The following is a 15,130-nucleotide window of genomic DNA, read 5'->3' as shown; positions in this document are numbered from 1 at the left end:
TTCTTTCCTGCAACCTGTGGTTGCAGAAGAAAAAGTAGCACCATCTATGGCTTACCTAAAGCCCCGTACACACGATCCGAAAATCTGTACGAAAAATGCTGCATTCTTAATGATCTACGATAATCAGATCGTTAGTACAGAGCTTTCGAAAGCCGATATTATTCTATCGGACGTGCGTGGAAATTTTTTTCATGCGATGCCAGATCGTACGATTTTCATTCAATCAGTACAGCTGTCGTTCGAAAATGCAATACAAATGCATTACAACACGACATCACTTCCGAATTTTTATACTGTCGTACGGGAATTTTCGGTACTTTATAAACTCATCAGATTCGACGTGAGATTAGCATGCGAAAAAAAAAAAAAAAAAAAAACGGACGATCGTTCGTCCGATAATCAGATCGTGTGTACGGGGCTTAAGTGTGCACTGTGCAGAATGCTGGTTGTGGCCAGACTGTGCTAAGAGGGGTAAAATTCTTGCTGGGGGCCGTAGCAGAGCTGTGCCCTTAACTGGTGCAGCAAAAGGGCATAGCTGTTAAGCGTGGTAAGAATGTGGCTCAATCACAGGATTTTACTGCCCCCCAACCTCATGTGTGAATGAGCCCGAAGGCCTCATGTACGCTGCTGCTGGTAAATGGACGTTTAGGAGTAGTTGGGCATTTTTTTCAACTGCTCCTGAACTCTCCTCTATGTTATCCTATCAGTACAGGTTCACAGGGTCCTTTATAGTGGTTTCTAGGTAGTTGAGTTTAGAGGCTTTTTTTTTTTTTATAAAACAAAAAAATGGGTTTAAAAGCTGAGTTTGGAGGCATTTCAAACGCCAAACGCTTCTAAACGTGGTAACTCACATTTACAGGCGTTTTTCATTTTTGGCTATTTTTTGAAAACAAGAGAAAAGTCCAGTGTACATGAAATTAGAAATCGCTGACTCCAAGGCCAAGTGTTTTTTTGTTTTTTTTTTGCAGCCACTCCTGTTCTGGAAGTTATTGCACCCACTGACACCGGTCCCGGGGCTATTATTGCACCCACAGACTCGGCCCCGGAGTTATTATTGCACCCAGACACCGGCCCCGGGGTTATTATTGCACCCAGACACCGGCCCCGGGGTTATTATTGCACCCAGACACCGGCCCCGGGGTTATTATTGCACCCAGACACCGGTCCCGGGGTTATTATTGCACCCGCTGACAGCGGCCCCGGGGTTATTATTGCACCCGCTGACAGCGGCCCCGGGGCTATTATTGCACCCGCTGACACCGGCCCCGGGGTTATTATTGCACCCACTGACACCATGCCCGGGGTTATTATTGCATTGGTCTACACTACACTGATTTTTGGGGTAATTATTGCGTTCAGTGACGCCAGAACATCGGTGTCAGTTCTGTGACCCCCGTGGTGATGGTGATCTGTGGTGGTGAATGTTAACCCCTCTTATCCCGGGCACTGGTGATGAACCCGCCCCCCGATCTCCAGGGCTCAGCCTGTCATTTACACACCAGACAACTCCGCCCCGCCCCCTGTACTGCCATCAGAGCCAATCCGATGTCCGGGACTCCGGCCGCCCTCATAGCTCGTTTGTCCTCCGTACTGCGCCTGCGCAGTACAGGGAGGACACTATATGATAGGGGACTCTATTTGACAAGACACCGGTCTCTCTCTGGGTAGTGGGAGGAGATACGAGCTCCGATATGTGTCCTCTGATCTCCTATAATCATCTACTACCACTATCGGTGCCCGTACATTGCGCCCACAATACGCCTATCCAGCGCCTTGCTAGGGCTCACCTTACGCCTCTGTTGCGCCCACATTACGCCCGGTTTGCGTCTATCTGATGACACATCTCCCAGAGAAGGGACTGAGGGGGAGGTAGTCTGATGGGGTGGGGGAGTGTCTGGAGGCGGAGCCTGAGTTGAATGGGAATTAATGGACTGTGGGCGGAGAGAACTTGCACAGTAATCCGGGGGCGGGACCCAGGGAAGATACTGGGCGGGGACAGTGCCTTGGATGGTCTGTGGGCGGAGGGTTTTCTGCTAAGGAGTATGGAATTGCAGGAGGCTTTAGGGGTGGAGGGGGGCGGGATACAGTGAAGATGATGGGCGGGGAGATGCAACTTGGTTGGTGTGGGCTGAGGAGGGAGGAACTGCGGGAGGTTAAGGGGCCGGGCCAAATGAGGATGCTGTACTAGGGAATACGTGAAGTCTATGAGGTCTATCAAGAACGAATGGGAGGTGGGGGAGTGGCTTGTGATGGGACGTACGAAGGAGTAGTCACGTGGTAATATCATGCAGGAGATTGGAGACCAGAGATGACGGGGGAGTGGCTTGTGTTCTGGTGGGCGGGAGGTCTGGACTCGTCATTGGGTGTAGTGGTCGTTGGGTGCACGCGATGTGATTGGTCCAAATGGTGCGGAGAATATTCCGAGCTCTGTGATTGGCCGGTTGCCTGTGTGGTTTTGGGGAATGTGCTGAGCTCTGTGATTGGAGGAGAGGCGGAAGGGCCGTAGAGTGAGGAAAGGAAACATGGCTGCTGAGCCGACTAAAGCGGACATTCAATCCGTGTTCAAGAGGCTGCGGGCTGTACAGACTAACAAGGTGAGGAGGGAGAGGGGGGAAGGCCTGGGCCTGCACTTGGGGGGGTCTTGTTATGGTGTCATGGCCTCCTTATCTGCCAGCACTGTTCTGGAGGACTACAAGTCCCAGCATGGAGGAGGATTCATACCAAGTCATGTATAGTGAGGGGAGTCCAGGAGGGAGGACACCATTACCCCTCCACACCTCTCATTACCTCTTCTGTTTATTTTCACATATTAGGCCTGAAGATTCGGTAATCCCCCAATCCGGATATATGAGGCGGAGATCCCAGAGAGTACAATGGGGACAGTTCCAATGTTTTCCGTCATGTAATATCAGCACAACACTTTATGAACCCGTATTTTCTGTAAATAATACACTGCAGTGAGAGCAGACCTCCAGGAGAAGGGAATGCGGAGTACATCCTGTGTATTCTTCCTTCAGTCTCCGTGTGCCTTGTGTATTTCCTCCACATCCTTCCCTGTAATAAAGACCGCTCACTGCGGCTCTCTGCCCTTGTGTCAGGTGACCGGTCTGGTCTCCGCCCCCTCCTGTTTTCTACAGGCAGCCTGGAAGTGGGCGGAGAATCCCAGGCCCCTCCCACAGCTCTGCTCTCTGCACAGGCCATGTACAGCCAGTGTTAATTTCGTTGACTATACAACTAAAACAACTGAGATGACTAAAACTAACTTAAAATTTGACTTCAAAATGAACACTGGTCTGTAGTGCGTGTTCATACCTCAATGTCATAATAAATAACATATTAGATTTTTTCACTCCAGCAGTATATAATGAGTTTGGAAATTGTAGAGAAATGTTAACGAATGCATCACAATTTAATTACACCCATTAGATTTTAGACGACTAAAATGTACTGGAGATTTAGTCGACTAAAACAATTACAGATGACTAAAATGGGACTAAAACTAAAATGCCGTTTTTGTCCTAAGACTAAAACTAAATCGAAATTTGCTGCCAAAATTAACACTGTGTCCTGTCTGGGTTTGCGTAGGCGTACAATGCACATAAAGTGGGGTTCAGTGTTAATTTTGGCAGCAAATTTCGATTTAGTTTTAGTCTTAGGACTAAAACGGCATTTTAGTTTTAGTCCCATTTTAGTCTTCTGCAATTGTTTTAGTTGTATTTAGTCGACTAAATCTCCAGTACATTTAAGTAGACTAAAACTCATTTTAGTCATCTAAAATCTAATGGGTGTAATTCATTTGTAATGCATTAGTTAACATTTCTCTATAATTTCCAAACTCATTATATTCTGCTGGAGTGAAAAAATCTAATATGTTATTTATTATGACATTGAGGTATGAACATGCACTACAGACCAGTGTTCATTTTGATGTCAAATTTCAATTTAGTTTTAGTCTTAGTCTTTTGACTAAAATGCCTTTTTAGTCGTATTTTAGTCATCTCAATTGTTTTAGTCGACTAAAATAGTATTCATTTAGTCGAATAAAATGTTTTAGTCGACAAAATTAACACTGGGGTGGGGTTATATCCTTTGTGGCTATTGAACCTTGTCTTTAAATGAAAGTGTGTTGTGCCTGGTGTTCGGGTTTAATATTCGCACACACAAACGTAATATAATGGCCAATTTCTGTGCACGGGATGGTCCATGGGTGACGCTTTAACCGCCCCTCTCATTCTGGGATGACGTCGCCCCGGTGTCATTGCTCTCGCATGTCCGCGGACACGGCGCAACCCTGATCTTAGTAAAGGGCCAGTGACGCGGCTCTTTACCCATGTGATCGGCTCTGTCCAATCACAGCCAATCGCATGTAAATACAGAAGTGCCGTTTATCGGCTCTCCTCGCCTCACACTGACAGAGTGTGAGGCGAGGAGAGCCGATTAACAGGATTTCCTCACAGGGGGACCTGTACAGGTAATCGTAGCACTGATCATCAGTGACACCAATCAGTGCCGCCTATCGATGCCCATCAGTGCGGCATATTAGTGCCGCCTCATCCATTCCACTGTTCTGTCAAAAGAGCCAATTCATCAAGATCTCCAATTACGTTACTTCCGGTTACTGTAAACCGTCAGTAACTGGAGATTTCGATGACTTGCTTTTTGACACCACACCAGGAACCGTATACACTCCGGTACACGGTATTATGAGCGGATATTGTTAGTGCCCTCCGATACTAACCAACAAAATGGACGCCTCTGCAGCAGCAACTACTTTTTCCTTGTTACCCGCTGGTGTGTCAAAAAAACGAAGTATCCGTGTCCCGGAGTGTACACGCTTGCTGGTGTTGTGTCAAAACGGCAAGTCGTCTAAATCTCCAATTACTGACGGCTTACAGTAATTTGGAGATCTTGATGAATTGTCTATTTTGACAGAAACTCACCTAACCAGTGCCCATCAGTGAAGGAAAAACAATAATTATTCACATATCCTGTTTCCCTGAAAATAAGACCTAGCGTGATTGTCGGTGATGGCTGCAATATAAGCCCTACCCCCCAAATAAGCCCTACCCTGTTTCCCCAAAAATAAGCCCTACCCTGAAAATAAGACCTACAAGGACTTTAACTAGGGCTTATTTAGGGGGTATGGCTTATATTGCAGCCATCACTGACAATCACGCTAGGTCTTATTTTCAGGGAAACAGGGTAGGTTGAAAAAGTCTATCTAGTTCAACCAATAAAAAAAAAAAAATCTAATAAAAAAAAATCAAAAATTTAAAACATTTACTAACAGAAACTATGAAACTTTTTTTCCTTTTACAATTTTCAGTCTTCGTTTTTTTGTTTTGTTTTTGTTTTAGCAAAAAGTAAAAAAAACCCAGTGGTGATTAAATACCACCAAAATTTGTGTGAAAAAAATGATGAAAATTTCATATGGGTACAGTGTTGCATGACCGCGCATTTGTCATCTCTGTACTGTTCTGAGAGGAGAGGCAGATTGTGAGTTCCTAATAGCTGGGAACCACGATCTGTCATTTTCTCTAGTCAGTCCCCTCCCCCTACAGTTAGAAAATACAGTCATGGAACACAGTTAACCCCTTGATCGCCTCCTAGTGTTAAGCCCTTCCCACCCAGTGACATTTATACAGTAATCAGTGCATTTTTATAGCACTGATGGCTGTAAATTTGTCAATCGCTCCAATAATGTGTCAAAAGTATCCGATGTGTCCGCCAAAATGTTGCATTCAAGATAAAAATCACAGATCGCTGTCATTACTAGTAAAATAAAAATTTAAAAAATGTTATAAATCTATCCCCTATTTTGTAGACGCTATAACTTTTGCGCAAACCAATCAATATACGCTTTTTGCGTTTGTTATTACCAAAAATATGTAGAAGAATACATATCGGCCTAAGCTATAAATTTAAGTAACTGAAATAAATAAAAAAATAAAATTAAACTGAAAAAAAAAACTTAGCTTTTTTTTTGCTTTTTTTTAAAAAAAAAAAAATTGGGAATATTTATTATAACAAAGTACCAATTATTGTGTTTGTTTGTTTTCAAAATTGTTGCTATTTTTTTTTTGTTTATAGCGCAAAAAATAAAAACCGCAGAGGTGATCAAATACCACCAAAAGAAAGCTCTATTTGTGGGACAAAAAGGACGTCAATTTTGTTTGGGTACAACGTCACACGACTGCGCAATTGTCAGTTAAAGCGACGCAGTGCCATATCGCAAAAAGTGCTCTGGTCATTGAGTAGCCAAATCTTCCGGGGCTGAAGTGATTAAAGTGTGACAATGCTGAAAGCTGAAAATTGGCCTGGGCAGGAAGGACCCGGGCAGGGCCTGGTATTGAAGCGTTTAAAAGCCTTTACAGGTCATCAGTATAGAGCTCACAGGGATTGATGGCTCTAGAGCGACTGCGGTACCTCCTGACAAGCACAGCCTTACCTTATATGTATGGCACAGTCATCATTGGTGCACCTGGCACACTCAGCAGAGGTACTAACCACTCAGCCACTGTGTTGCCCGGGTCAATTGGATTTTTTTCCTGACCACAGCTGCCAAGAAATGACAACACTGAAATCGGAAGTGACAAAATGCTTGTTGCTTCCGGGTTCATTGGCAGGTCAGCCCCCCCGCTACTCCCACTGATACCCACCATGGTTGTCCCAGGCACACAGGATGAGCGTGGCCGGAGGAGTGGGGGTGATGTTACTGCACCCATGGAAGCGATCAATCAGCTCCAACTAAAACTAATGCAGCCACCACACCTATAAACAGGTAATCTGCAATTTGACATTTTTTTTTTCTTTTTGAGGTTCAGACGGGTGCTGTTACCTGTCCTGCCAGGCTGAGCCTTTTTTTTTTTTTTTTTTTTTTTCTTCCTTAGTGTGCATCCTCCACGGGCTGTGCACGGGGCGCCAATAGATGTAGATTCAAATGCAGAAGCTGCATGGACACAGCCGCATGTCAAAACTGATCATGCATGCAGTAGCAGGTGCACAAATCTGAATGTAGATGGTGTGGAGTCAGATCTATTCTCCTGCACACACGTCAGATTTAGTCCTGTCTATAGCATAGATAGCCTCAGGCATAGGTTGGCTCAGGTATTTGTTTATGTAAGTGATCACATCCTGAACATTCGTTCTCATGTCACCCTAGTGTTGTGTGATGTGAGTGTCTGTCCTATCCTGGGGTAGAACTGTGATCGATCAGGAATATCCAGCTCTGCCCTGGGAGTTGATGGTGGTCTGGTTGGGTGACAAATCATCTTGTATTGTTGGGCAATGCAAGATTTGCTGTCCTGAAGGTTATTGGCGGAGGTGTGTAGCTTCCTTCCTCCTCCCTTCCCCCTATTCAGAGTACAGGGTCACACAAAGGCTGCTATTGATTGCTCTGGACTTTACCATGACGGAGCAAAATCCCCTTATCAATGGTCTTGTTAGCCTAGTATGTTGACGCTTTTTATGGTGACTGCACACCACCTGAGATTTATTTAGAGCAGCCATTCTGAACCAGGGTTCTACCAGAGTTTGCTAGGGGTTCTTTGAGTTTTGGTTACTTTTTCTTCCTATTGATGGTGCCTGCGTTAGTTCCTGAGCCAATGCCACTTGAAAGAGCCAGCGGCACAACATCAGTGATCATTTTTAGTTGTTTTTTGGTATTCTGATCTCCACTGTAAGAGCTTGTTTACAGTTGGCGGACAATAAAACGGCACAGTTCATCCCCCATTTTTACCTCCCTAAACTGGCCCCTCTTTAGCAGGAAAGGCACTGGCTGGGGATGTACACATGTCGCGGCAGGAATTATACCCTCCGCTGTGGTTAGCTACTGCCTGCCAAACACAACCTATTCAAATGAATGGGGCTGCACTGCAACTGTGAACAATGCACGTGGTTGCAGTGCAATAGTCCTTTAACTTTTAGGGGGTTAAAACAAGCAGTGAGGAGGTGATACAGTGTCACCTCACCGCCTGTCAAATGCTTAAAGTGTTACTAAACCCACAACAGTAAAATCAGTCTGTATATGCAATAAAGCATGCTTGTGGAACCTAAGGGGTTAATCCTCTACATTGTGTAAAAAGGCTGTTTGATCCTGTCTTCGCGTAACCTCTCCTTCCTCCACTGTCCCCAAGCCATCTGCTGATGAAACAGAGCCTTGGGGACGAGCTGCATATGCTCAGTTTGGTGTGTTATTACTAGAGTGTTTGTTTTTTTTTTTGGGGGGGGGGGGTGCATGTGATCAGCACAGGGCCAATCAGTACTGTCCAGACGGAGGGTCAGGGGTCCTGCAGCCTCATAGGACAACCAGGGGAGAATAAAAACGCCTCCTACAAGCTAAAAAGTGGTTGTAAACCCACTTTAAAAAAAGGGCATAATGAGCTCGGATGCATTGCATCCGAGCTCATTATGTAATACCCACTTGAGATCGAAGCTCTCGCTGCAGTGTCCATACACCCACTCCCGGGGGTTACTTCCGGGTATCGCGGCTCCGGCACTGTGACTGGCCGGAGCCGCGGTGATGTCACACCCACGCATGTGCGCAGTAACGGCACACCCACTGAAGCAAAGGCACATACGTGCTTCAGTTTGTGTCAGTGCGCATGTGCAGATGAGGTCGGCACATGCAAATACAGGGGATATATCCGGTTTAGGAGATATCCTGGGTAGCTACAGGTAAGCCTTATTATAGGCTCACCTGTAGCACAAAGTGGTCTGTAAGGGTTTACAACCACTTTAACCAGGCACTGATAGAAATCACAAGACTGCTATATACTGCTGACAAGAAAAGGTATTTAGCAGTTTATATTTACTAAAATAATTGCATTTTCAATGTTCTGTGGGAGACCAGATGTAGTGAATTCAGGGTCCTGTACGAAGTGTAATTGAGTCCAAAGGGAGACCTTCTTCTTGAATTGTTAGCTGCCCCCCCCCCCTTAATGCAACTGAAATGCTGCATTAGAGGGATGGCCAGTCAGTGCATTACTGGTGAACGTATAGTGGCGAGGAACCAACCGGCATTGCTGCTTTTATCCAGGTCCTGCCAACTCCAGATAGTGAGTGACGTGCGCTGGTCAGAACTTACTGCCTGTGTACTAGTGAAGTGAAGATAGGATCGGGATGACAGACCAAAGCTTGCATTTTAAATGTTATTCTCCATGGGCAATTCCCATCTTTCTGTCCTTTTTATTTACTGGAACCTAAGCCTTGAGATCCATACAGGAACGCAGTTTTTGTGCTCGGGGTTTGGGATTGTCAACCAGGCACTTCTCTATTGCACCAGTTCACCCAAACAACTTGTATGAGGAATCTGGTAGCCTGGGAATTCCTCTTTTATTCCCTGCTTGTGATATTGGAGAGTTGATTCCAGACACCCTTGCTTTTTCTTGAGTACAAATTCTCTAAGGCCAGCCATACACTGTTCAAATCTAGACCGGTTCAGAAGAAACTGGCTGAGATTTGAAATGTTAGTGGGCAGGCTGAATTTACCAAGTTGGTCGATTCCTCAACTTGGGTACATCCAGCCTGCCGGATTCTCTTACGATTATCGCTAGCGGCTGCTATAGCCTCTAGCGATAGTCTCTAGCGATAGTCTCTGTCTTCTCCCGGCGAGGATGGGTTGCAGGGAAAAAGTCGCAGTGTATGGCCCGCTTATTCCAGGGATTCTCAACTAGGGTTCCTCCAAAGGTTGCTAAGGGGTTCCTTGAGCAATGAACAATTTCTGTATCTCCAATAAGTTCCCACAGACATCATTGATTATTTTAGCAATCTGTAAGGGGACATTCTTCCCTCTGACCATCTCATTCATGTATCATGAGTTGTGGATATAGTCATTATTAATGGGGGGTTTCCCTGAGACCGGAACCTTATTTCAAAGTTTCCTCTGTGCTGAAAAGGTTGACCACCATTACTGTCTGCCTACGAATACAAGGACACTTGCCTTGTGGTTAAATAGTGCAGTTATGAATGTGCCCTTAGGGTTGCATGATATGTAAGTATGCATATGATCCCAAAGGCATATCCACCATTGATGTGGCCAGAATGAAGGAAAATGGTTCGAAGTGGTCAGGGTGCAGTTGGCAACCCGGTTTATGAGTGAAGACCTGCCATTAGGGCACACCTTTCCTTTTTTCATCATGTGGTTTATTACAGATTGATTTGCTTTTTCATGTGAATGTTACCCCTGACCTATCAAGGTTGTGTATGTTTCACCCTGGGAAAAAAATCATTGTTGGCTTATCTTTTATAATTAAAGGAGTAGTATACCCAAAACTCTTTTGGCCATATTTCTCCTATAGGTCACAGGAATGCACTTAGTTTTGCACTCCTGTGACCTAGATTCAGCTGAAGCCTGCATTGGCTGGAGTCACAGAGCCAGTGCAGGCCCTGCAGGTATCCCAACAATAATGTCGGGATCTGCCCAGATGCCTGATGAGCAGCTGGCTCAGCCTCATAGCGTGCCGCTGATGGCCAAAGCCAGCCACTCTTGTCCACTCCATAGCCCGGGACTCCAGTGAGCGCTGGAGGGGCAGAGCATGGAGCTGTGATTAAGTGTCACTGATTAGGTCAATGAAGACCGAGAACGATCAGTGGTCTTTGATTGCTCAGCTCTCAGTGTAGAGCTGGTGAGGGGACAGCTGCAGCATCGGATCGATGCTGCAGCCATCTAGAGAAGTATAAGGCTGGGTTTACATATGTGCAAATTGGATGAGATTTTCACTGCTTCCAAGTCACATGACAGGCAAGTGTTACTGGCTCTCAATGTAGCCGGTCCACACAGGTCCAGAGCGGCTGTGGAGCAGATTGCAAAAGGGACCTGTGCGTTTTTTGGGTGCGATTTCAGGCAGAAATTCGGACCGGAATCACACCTGAACCGGTGAACTGACACGCACCACACCGCAGTCGCACATATGTGAACCCGGCCTCAATGTTTATTTTCGATTCCCGCACTTCTTTTTTAAAGTGTATGTAGAGCTCACTTTTTTTTTTTTTAAAGGTTTGGACAGAACCGTGGAGAATTGGAACCCCGTCACATTTTTAGTGCAGTCTTTGCCCTGCTAGGGAAATTTGCACTCCCTTTGTTTTGCTGTTCATTGTCGCAGTGTCAGAAAGTGAAGTGAAATCCCAAATTTGAAGTTCTTCTTTGGAACTGTAGAACATGGTAAATATATGAAAAGGGACTCCTGTCCTGAAGACCACCATCAAGAAGGATTTCCTCTTGTATATCTGGGATGGGAAGTGAAAACCCCCCAATAGAACACAGGCAAAAAATAAATTGATTGAGTTCTAACCTTTCCCTACTCTATCCAAAGCTGAAAAGTTATGACCATACATACATACATACATACATACATACATACATACATACATACATACATGTTCCAATTGCTGCACTGGTTGCTTCATCTGTTTGTTTTTCTCATTTTTCCAGTCTTGCTTTGATTGTGGAGCGAAGAACCCCAGCTGGGCCAGCATCCCCTATGGAGTCTTTCTATGCATTGATTGCTCTGGAATACATCGATCTCTGGGAGTTCATCTCAGCTTCATCAGGTGGGTGATAGATAGTAGACACAGCATGAGCAAAGCTTTTGAAATATGTAGATATTTTATACATTGTTAGGTTGGTCCAGCTTGGACCTATGTAAGTATGCAAAACGCTATACCTGGACAATGCTCTGGGAAGCTGGAAATCACTGAAGTAGACACAGCTATTCCAATGATCTCCACTTTCTTCCAGGTCCCATGCTGAGCAGCTGCATTTCTGCAATCTGGACACAGGGAATTGGCTACTCAGGACATGTGCCATTCAGATAATAGGTTTTCTGATCGGATGAAGTGGATGTTACATCAGTGCCCTGCCTCTCCACCTCATCAAATCAGAGAACGCTTTACATTCATTCAAGGCTGCAAAACATTCTCTGAATGGTGACTGTACGGAGTGGCCAACCTCCTGTGTTTGGAATGCAGCAGGACAGCCGCTCAGCGCAGGACCCAGAAGCTAGTGGAGGTCAGTGGAGTAGCTGTGTCTATTTCAGTGATGTCCCGCTTCCAGGGGCATCAGCCAGGTATGGTAAATGCATAGTTCTGTTGGTCCAAACTGGATCAAAGCTTAACTGAACAAGTTGAAGTTAGAAGCTGATTGGCTACAGTGCACAGCTGTACTAGATTTTGCACTCCAGTTTTAGTAAATGAACCCCTTATGTTTGCTTCATATTTAATTCTACAGAATGGTCCTTTTTAGCCTCCATACTGTCTGTTCATCAGGCACCCAATGGTGCTTGCATAAACCCTTTCTACACCCTACGCATGCACCGTAGACAGCAGTGCCTGTCTTTTTGCAAATATCTCCTAAACCGTGTAGGTTTAGGAGATATTTCTTGGACCTACAGGTAAGCCTTAATCTAGGCTTACCTGTAGGTCAAAGTGGTCTGTAAGGGTTTACAACCACTTTAATCTACATTTGTTAAAATTACATTAAATGATACCCCCCCCCAAAAAAAAAATAATTCATACATATTCACTACTTAATGGTCCTGTAATCTATTTTTAATTGTTTCTTACTGTGTCTTTCTGCATCCTTTTGTGTGCTCCGGAACTGCTGCGTTTTCTCCTCCCCTCTGGTTGTTTTGAACGAGTAGTGCATGTTAATGGCGATTTTATATGCACTGCTCTATGTACGCTACAAATCCCATAGTCTATCTTGTGAGCAAGAAAAACAGTGTGGCTATATTCATACATATAGTGGGACCATGGAGAATGACTGTAGACACGCCCTAACAGGAAGACAGGTCACAGAGCAATAGAAGGTATATTTTTTTGAGTTAAGAATACATACATGAATAGATTTTTATTTATTTATTTATTTTTATCAGAGTATAGTGTCAGCTTAAAGCAAGAAGTAGCATTTACCACTAAGCCACTGTGTTGTCTAGTTCACAAAAATGGAAGCAGTGCTGACTTGGGTCTCTCTTTCAGGTCAACTGAACTTGATTCCAACTGGAGCTGGTATCAGCTGAGGTGCATGCAAGTTGGAGGCAATGCCAACGCTGTGAGTAACCACTAGTGGCATCTAGTTATGCCGCAGGAATTTTTAATTAATGTGATCTGTCGTAAACCTAGAAAATGACAACTGTTTGTGCATGCCAACATAACCAGAGCTTAAAGGAGTTGTAAACTCTTGTGTTTTTTCACCTTTATGCATCCTATGCATAAAGGTGAAAAAACTTCTTCTAGTGACCGGCCCCCCAGCTCCCTCCGTTTTACCCACCTGAGTCCTGTAATTTCCCACAGCAAAGATGCGCACTTCCTTTGCCTTGGGTTCTCGGCTCTTGATTGGATAGATTGATAGCAGCGCAGCCATTGGCTCCCGCTGCTGTCAATTAAATCCAATGACGCGGACACCTGGGGGGGTGGGGCCGAGTCCTACATTCAGTGTCTATGGATGCCGAATGCTAGACTCTGGAGCGAGCTCGCAAGGTAACCCCCCAGGAGAGCACTTCTCCTAGGGGGTTATACGATGCGCTTAGGAGCCGCCGAGGGACCCCAGAAGAGGAGGATCGGGGCCACTCTGTGCAAAACGAACTGCACTGTGGAGGTAAGTATGACATGTTTGTTATTTTAAAAAAAGTACAATCCCTTTAAAAAACTTACAAAAACACACACATATCAAACAACAATCAGTATACCTAGTAATATAGGCAGCAAGGTACTTGCAAATCTGTTTCTGTTCAAAGGTCAGTTTTACCCTGCCTCTACGCTTTCCAGGCATTCCTACAGGTTTTAAATGTAATAGGCAACCTCACTAGCCTGTAACGAAGAGCTTGGACCAATTGAAGTTACAGAAGTAGACATTCAGTCCCCCCCCCCCCACACACACACACACTTTTATAAGCTTAAATCCACCTTCCTGTTGTAGCAGTTGCACAATCGCATGGATAGCAGAGTTTGACCACACTGCCCAGTGCACGCCATAGATCTTACAGGCATTCCCATCTGTTAATCTACCCTATATGTCTCTGTGAGGAAACTTCTGATAGGGGTAGGGCTGTTAACTTGCATATGCCAGCGCAGAGCACTGGAGGGAAAGAGACAACTTCACTAGAAAAAGGGTGTTTTAAAATCTATCCAAGTCAAAAACAGTTTAACCACTTCCCGCCTGCTCTATAGCTGAAAGACCGTTACAGCACAGGCCTCCAGTTCTGGGAGGACGTCCATGGACATGCGCCAATATGCATGCCTCCCACGTGCCCCATGGGGCATGCACTGTGACCGCTGTGTGCTTTGGCCACTGCAGATCACGGAAAAGTGCTGGTCACATGGAAACAGTGAGGAAAGGAGAGCTGATCTGACAGGGCACAGTGAGTACATTGTTCATACTGATATCAATGCAGCCTCATCGGTGCAATTCAGTGAAGAGAAATTACTTTTTAGAAAATTTGTATAACAGAAACAGAGATGATAAAATAACACCAACATGAAGCTCTATCTGCCTCAAAAAATTATAAACATGTAATTTTGGTACATTGTTGCGTGGCCGAGCAATTGCCATTTAAAATGTGACGGCACTGAAAACTGGCCTGGGCAGGAAGGGGTGAAAGTGCCTGGTATTGAAGTGGTTAAAATGATCAATTACAATATAAGAGAAATAAAGATAAGACTTAGAGCATAACGCCAGGTTTAGTATCACTTTATGTAGTTCATTTGGGCCAAGCTGGCCAAACCAAACGATTTCCTTTACTAATTGTTGTGGCCGCTGTCAGCCGTGTATGTAGTGTATGCATATGACACACAGTTTTACCTGATGATCGCTTCTACTATACTTTGCATTTTTGACCTGGGTTCCTTTGAAGCTTGTGATTGTTCACCTAATTCTTTTGTGTTCTTGCTGCAGAATGCTTTCTTCCACCAGCATGGCTGTACCACTAATGACACCAATGCCAAGTACAACAGTCGCAGTGCTCAAATGTATCGGGAGAAGGTCCGGCAATTGGCCAGTGCAGCCATGTCCAAACATGGCACTGATGTGAGTATTTGCAGAGGGATTTATGCAGCACTGGGATTTCCTATGCAAGATAGTATCATACAACATTGTGTTACTGGAGTACAAAGTGCAAGTATGTACATGAAAAGA

General features: G+C 44.9%; 1 protein-coding gene across 3 annotated transcripts in view; it reads left to right on the top strand.

Moving 5' to 3' along the window:
- Positions 1-2,435: 2,435 nt before the first annotated feature.
- The window catches only part of ARFGAP2 (ARF GTPase activating protein 2), a 53,153-nt gene continuing 40,458 nt past the window's right edge, over positions 2,436-15,130 (top strand). For 2 of the 3 annotated variants that reach the window (XM_073604340.1, XM_073604339.1), the window contains exons 1-4: positions 2,438-2,594; positions 11,432-11,550; positions 12,976-13,048; positions 14,891-15,022. In XM_073604340.1, the coding sequence (XP_073460441.1) occupies positions 2,523-2,594; positions 11,432-11,550; positions 12,976-13,048; positions 14,891-15,022 (396 nt within the window). In that variant the 5' untranslated portion in view covers positions 2,438-2,522. Of the gene's footprint in view, positions 2,595-11,431; positions 11,551-12,975; positions 13,049-14,890; positions 15,023-15,130 lie in introns of all 3 variants that reach the window. The other variant, XM_073604341.1, reaches the window with a different exon arrangement.

Source organism: Aquarana catesbeiana, linkage group LG11 (genome assembly GCF_042186555.1).
Source record: "Aquarana catesbeiana isolate 2022-GZ linkage group LG11, ASM4218655v1, whole genome shotgun sequence".
Lineage (NCBI taxonomy): Eukaryota > Metazoa > Chordata > Amphibia > Anura > Ranidae > Aquarana > Aquarana catesbeiana.
This window is presented reverse-complemented; position numbering and strand designations above follow the sequence as displayed.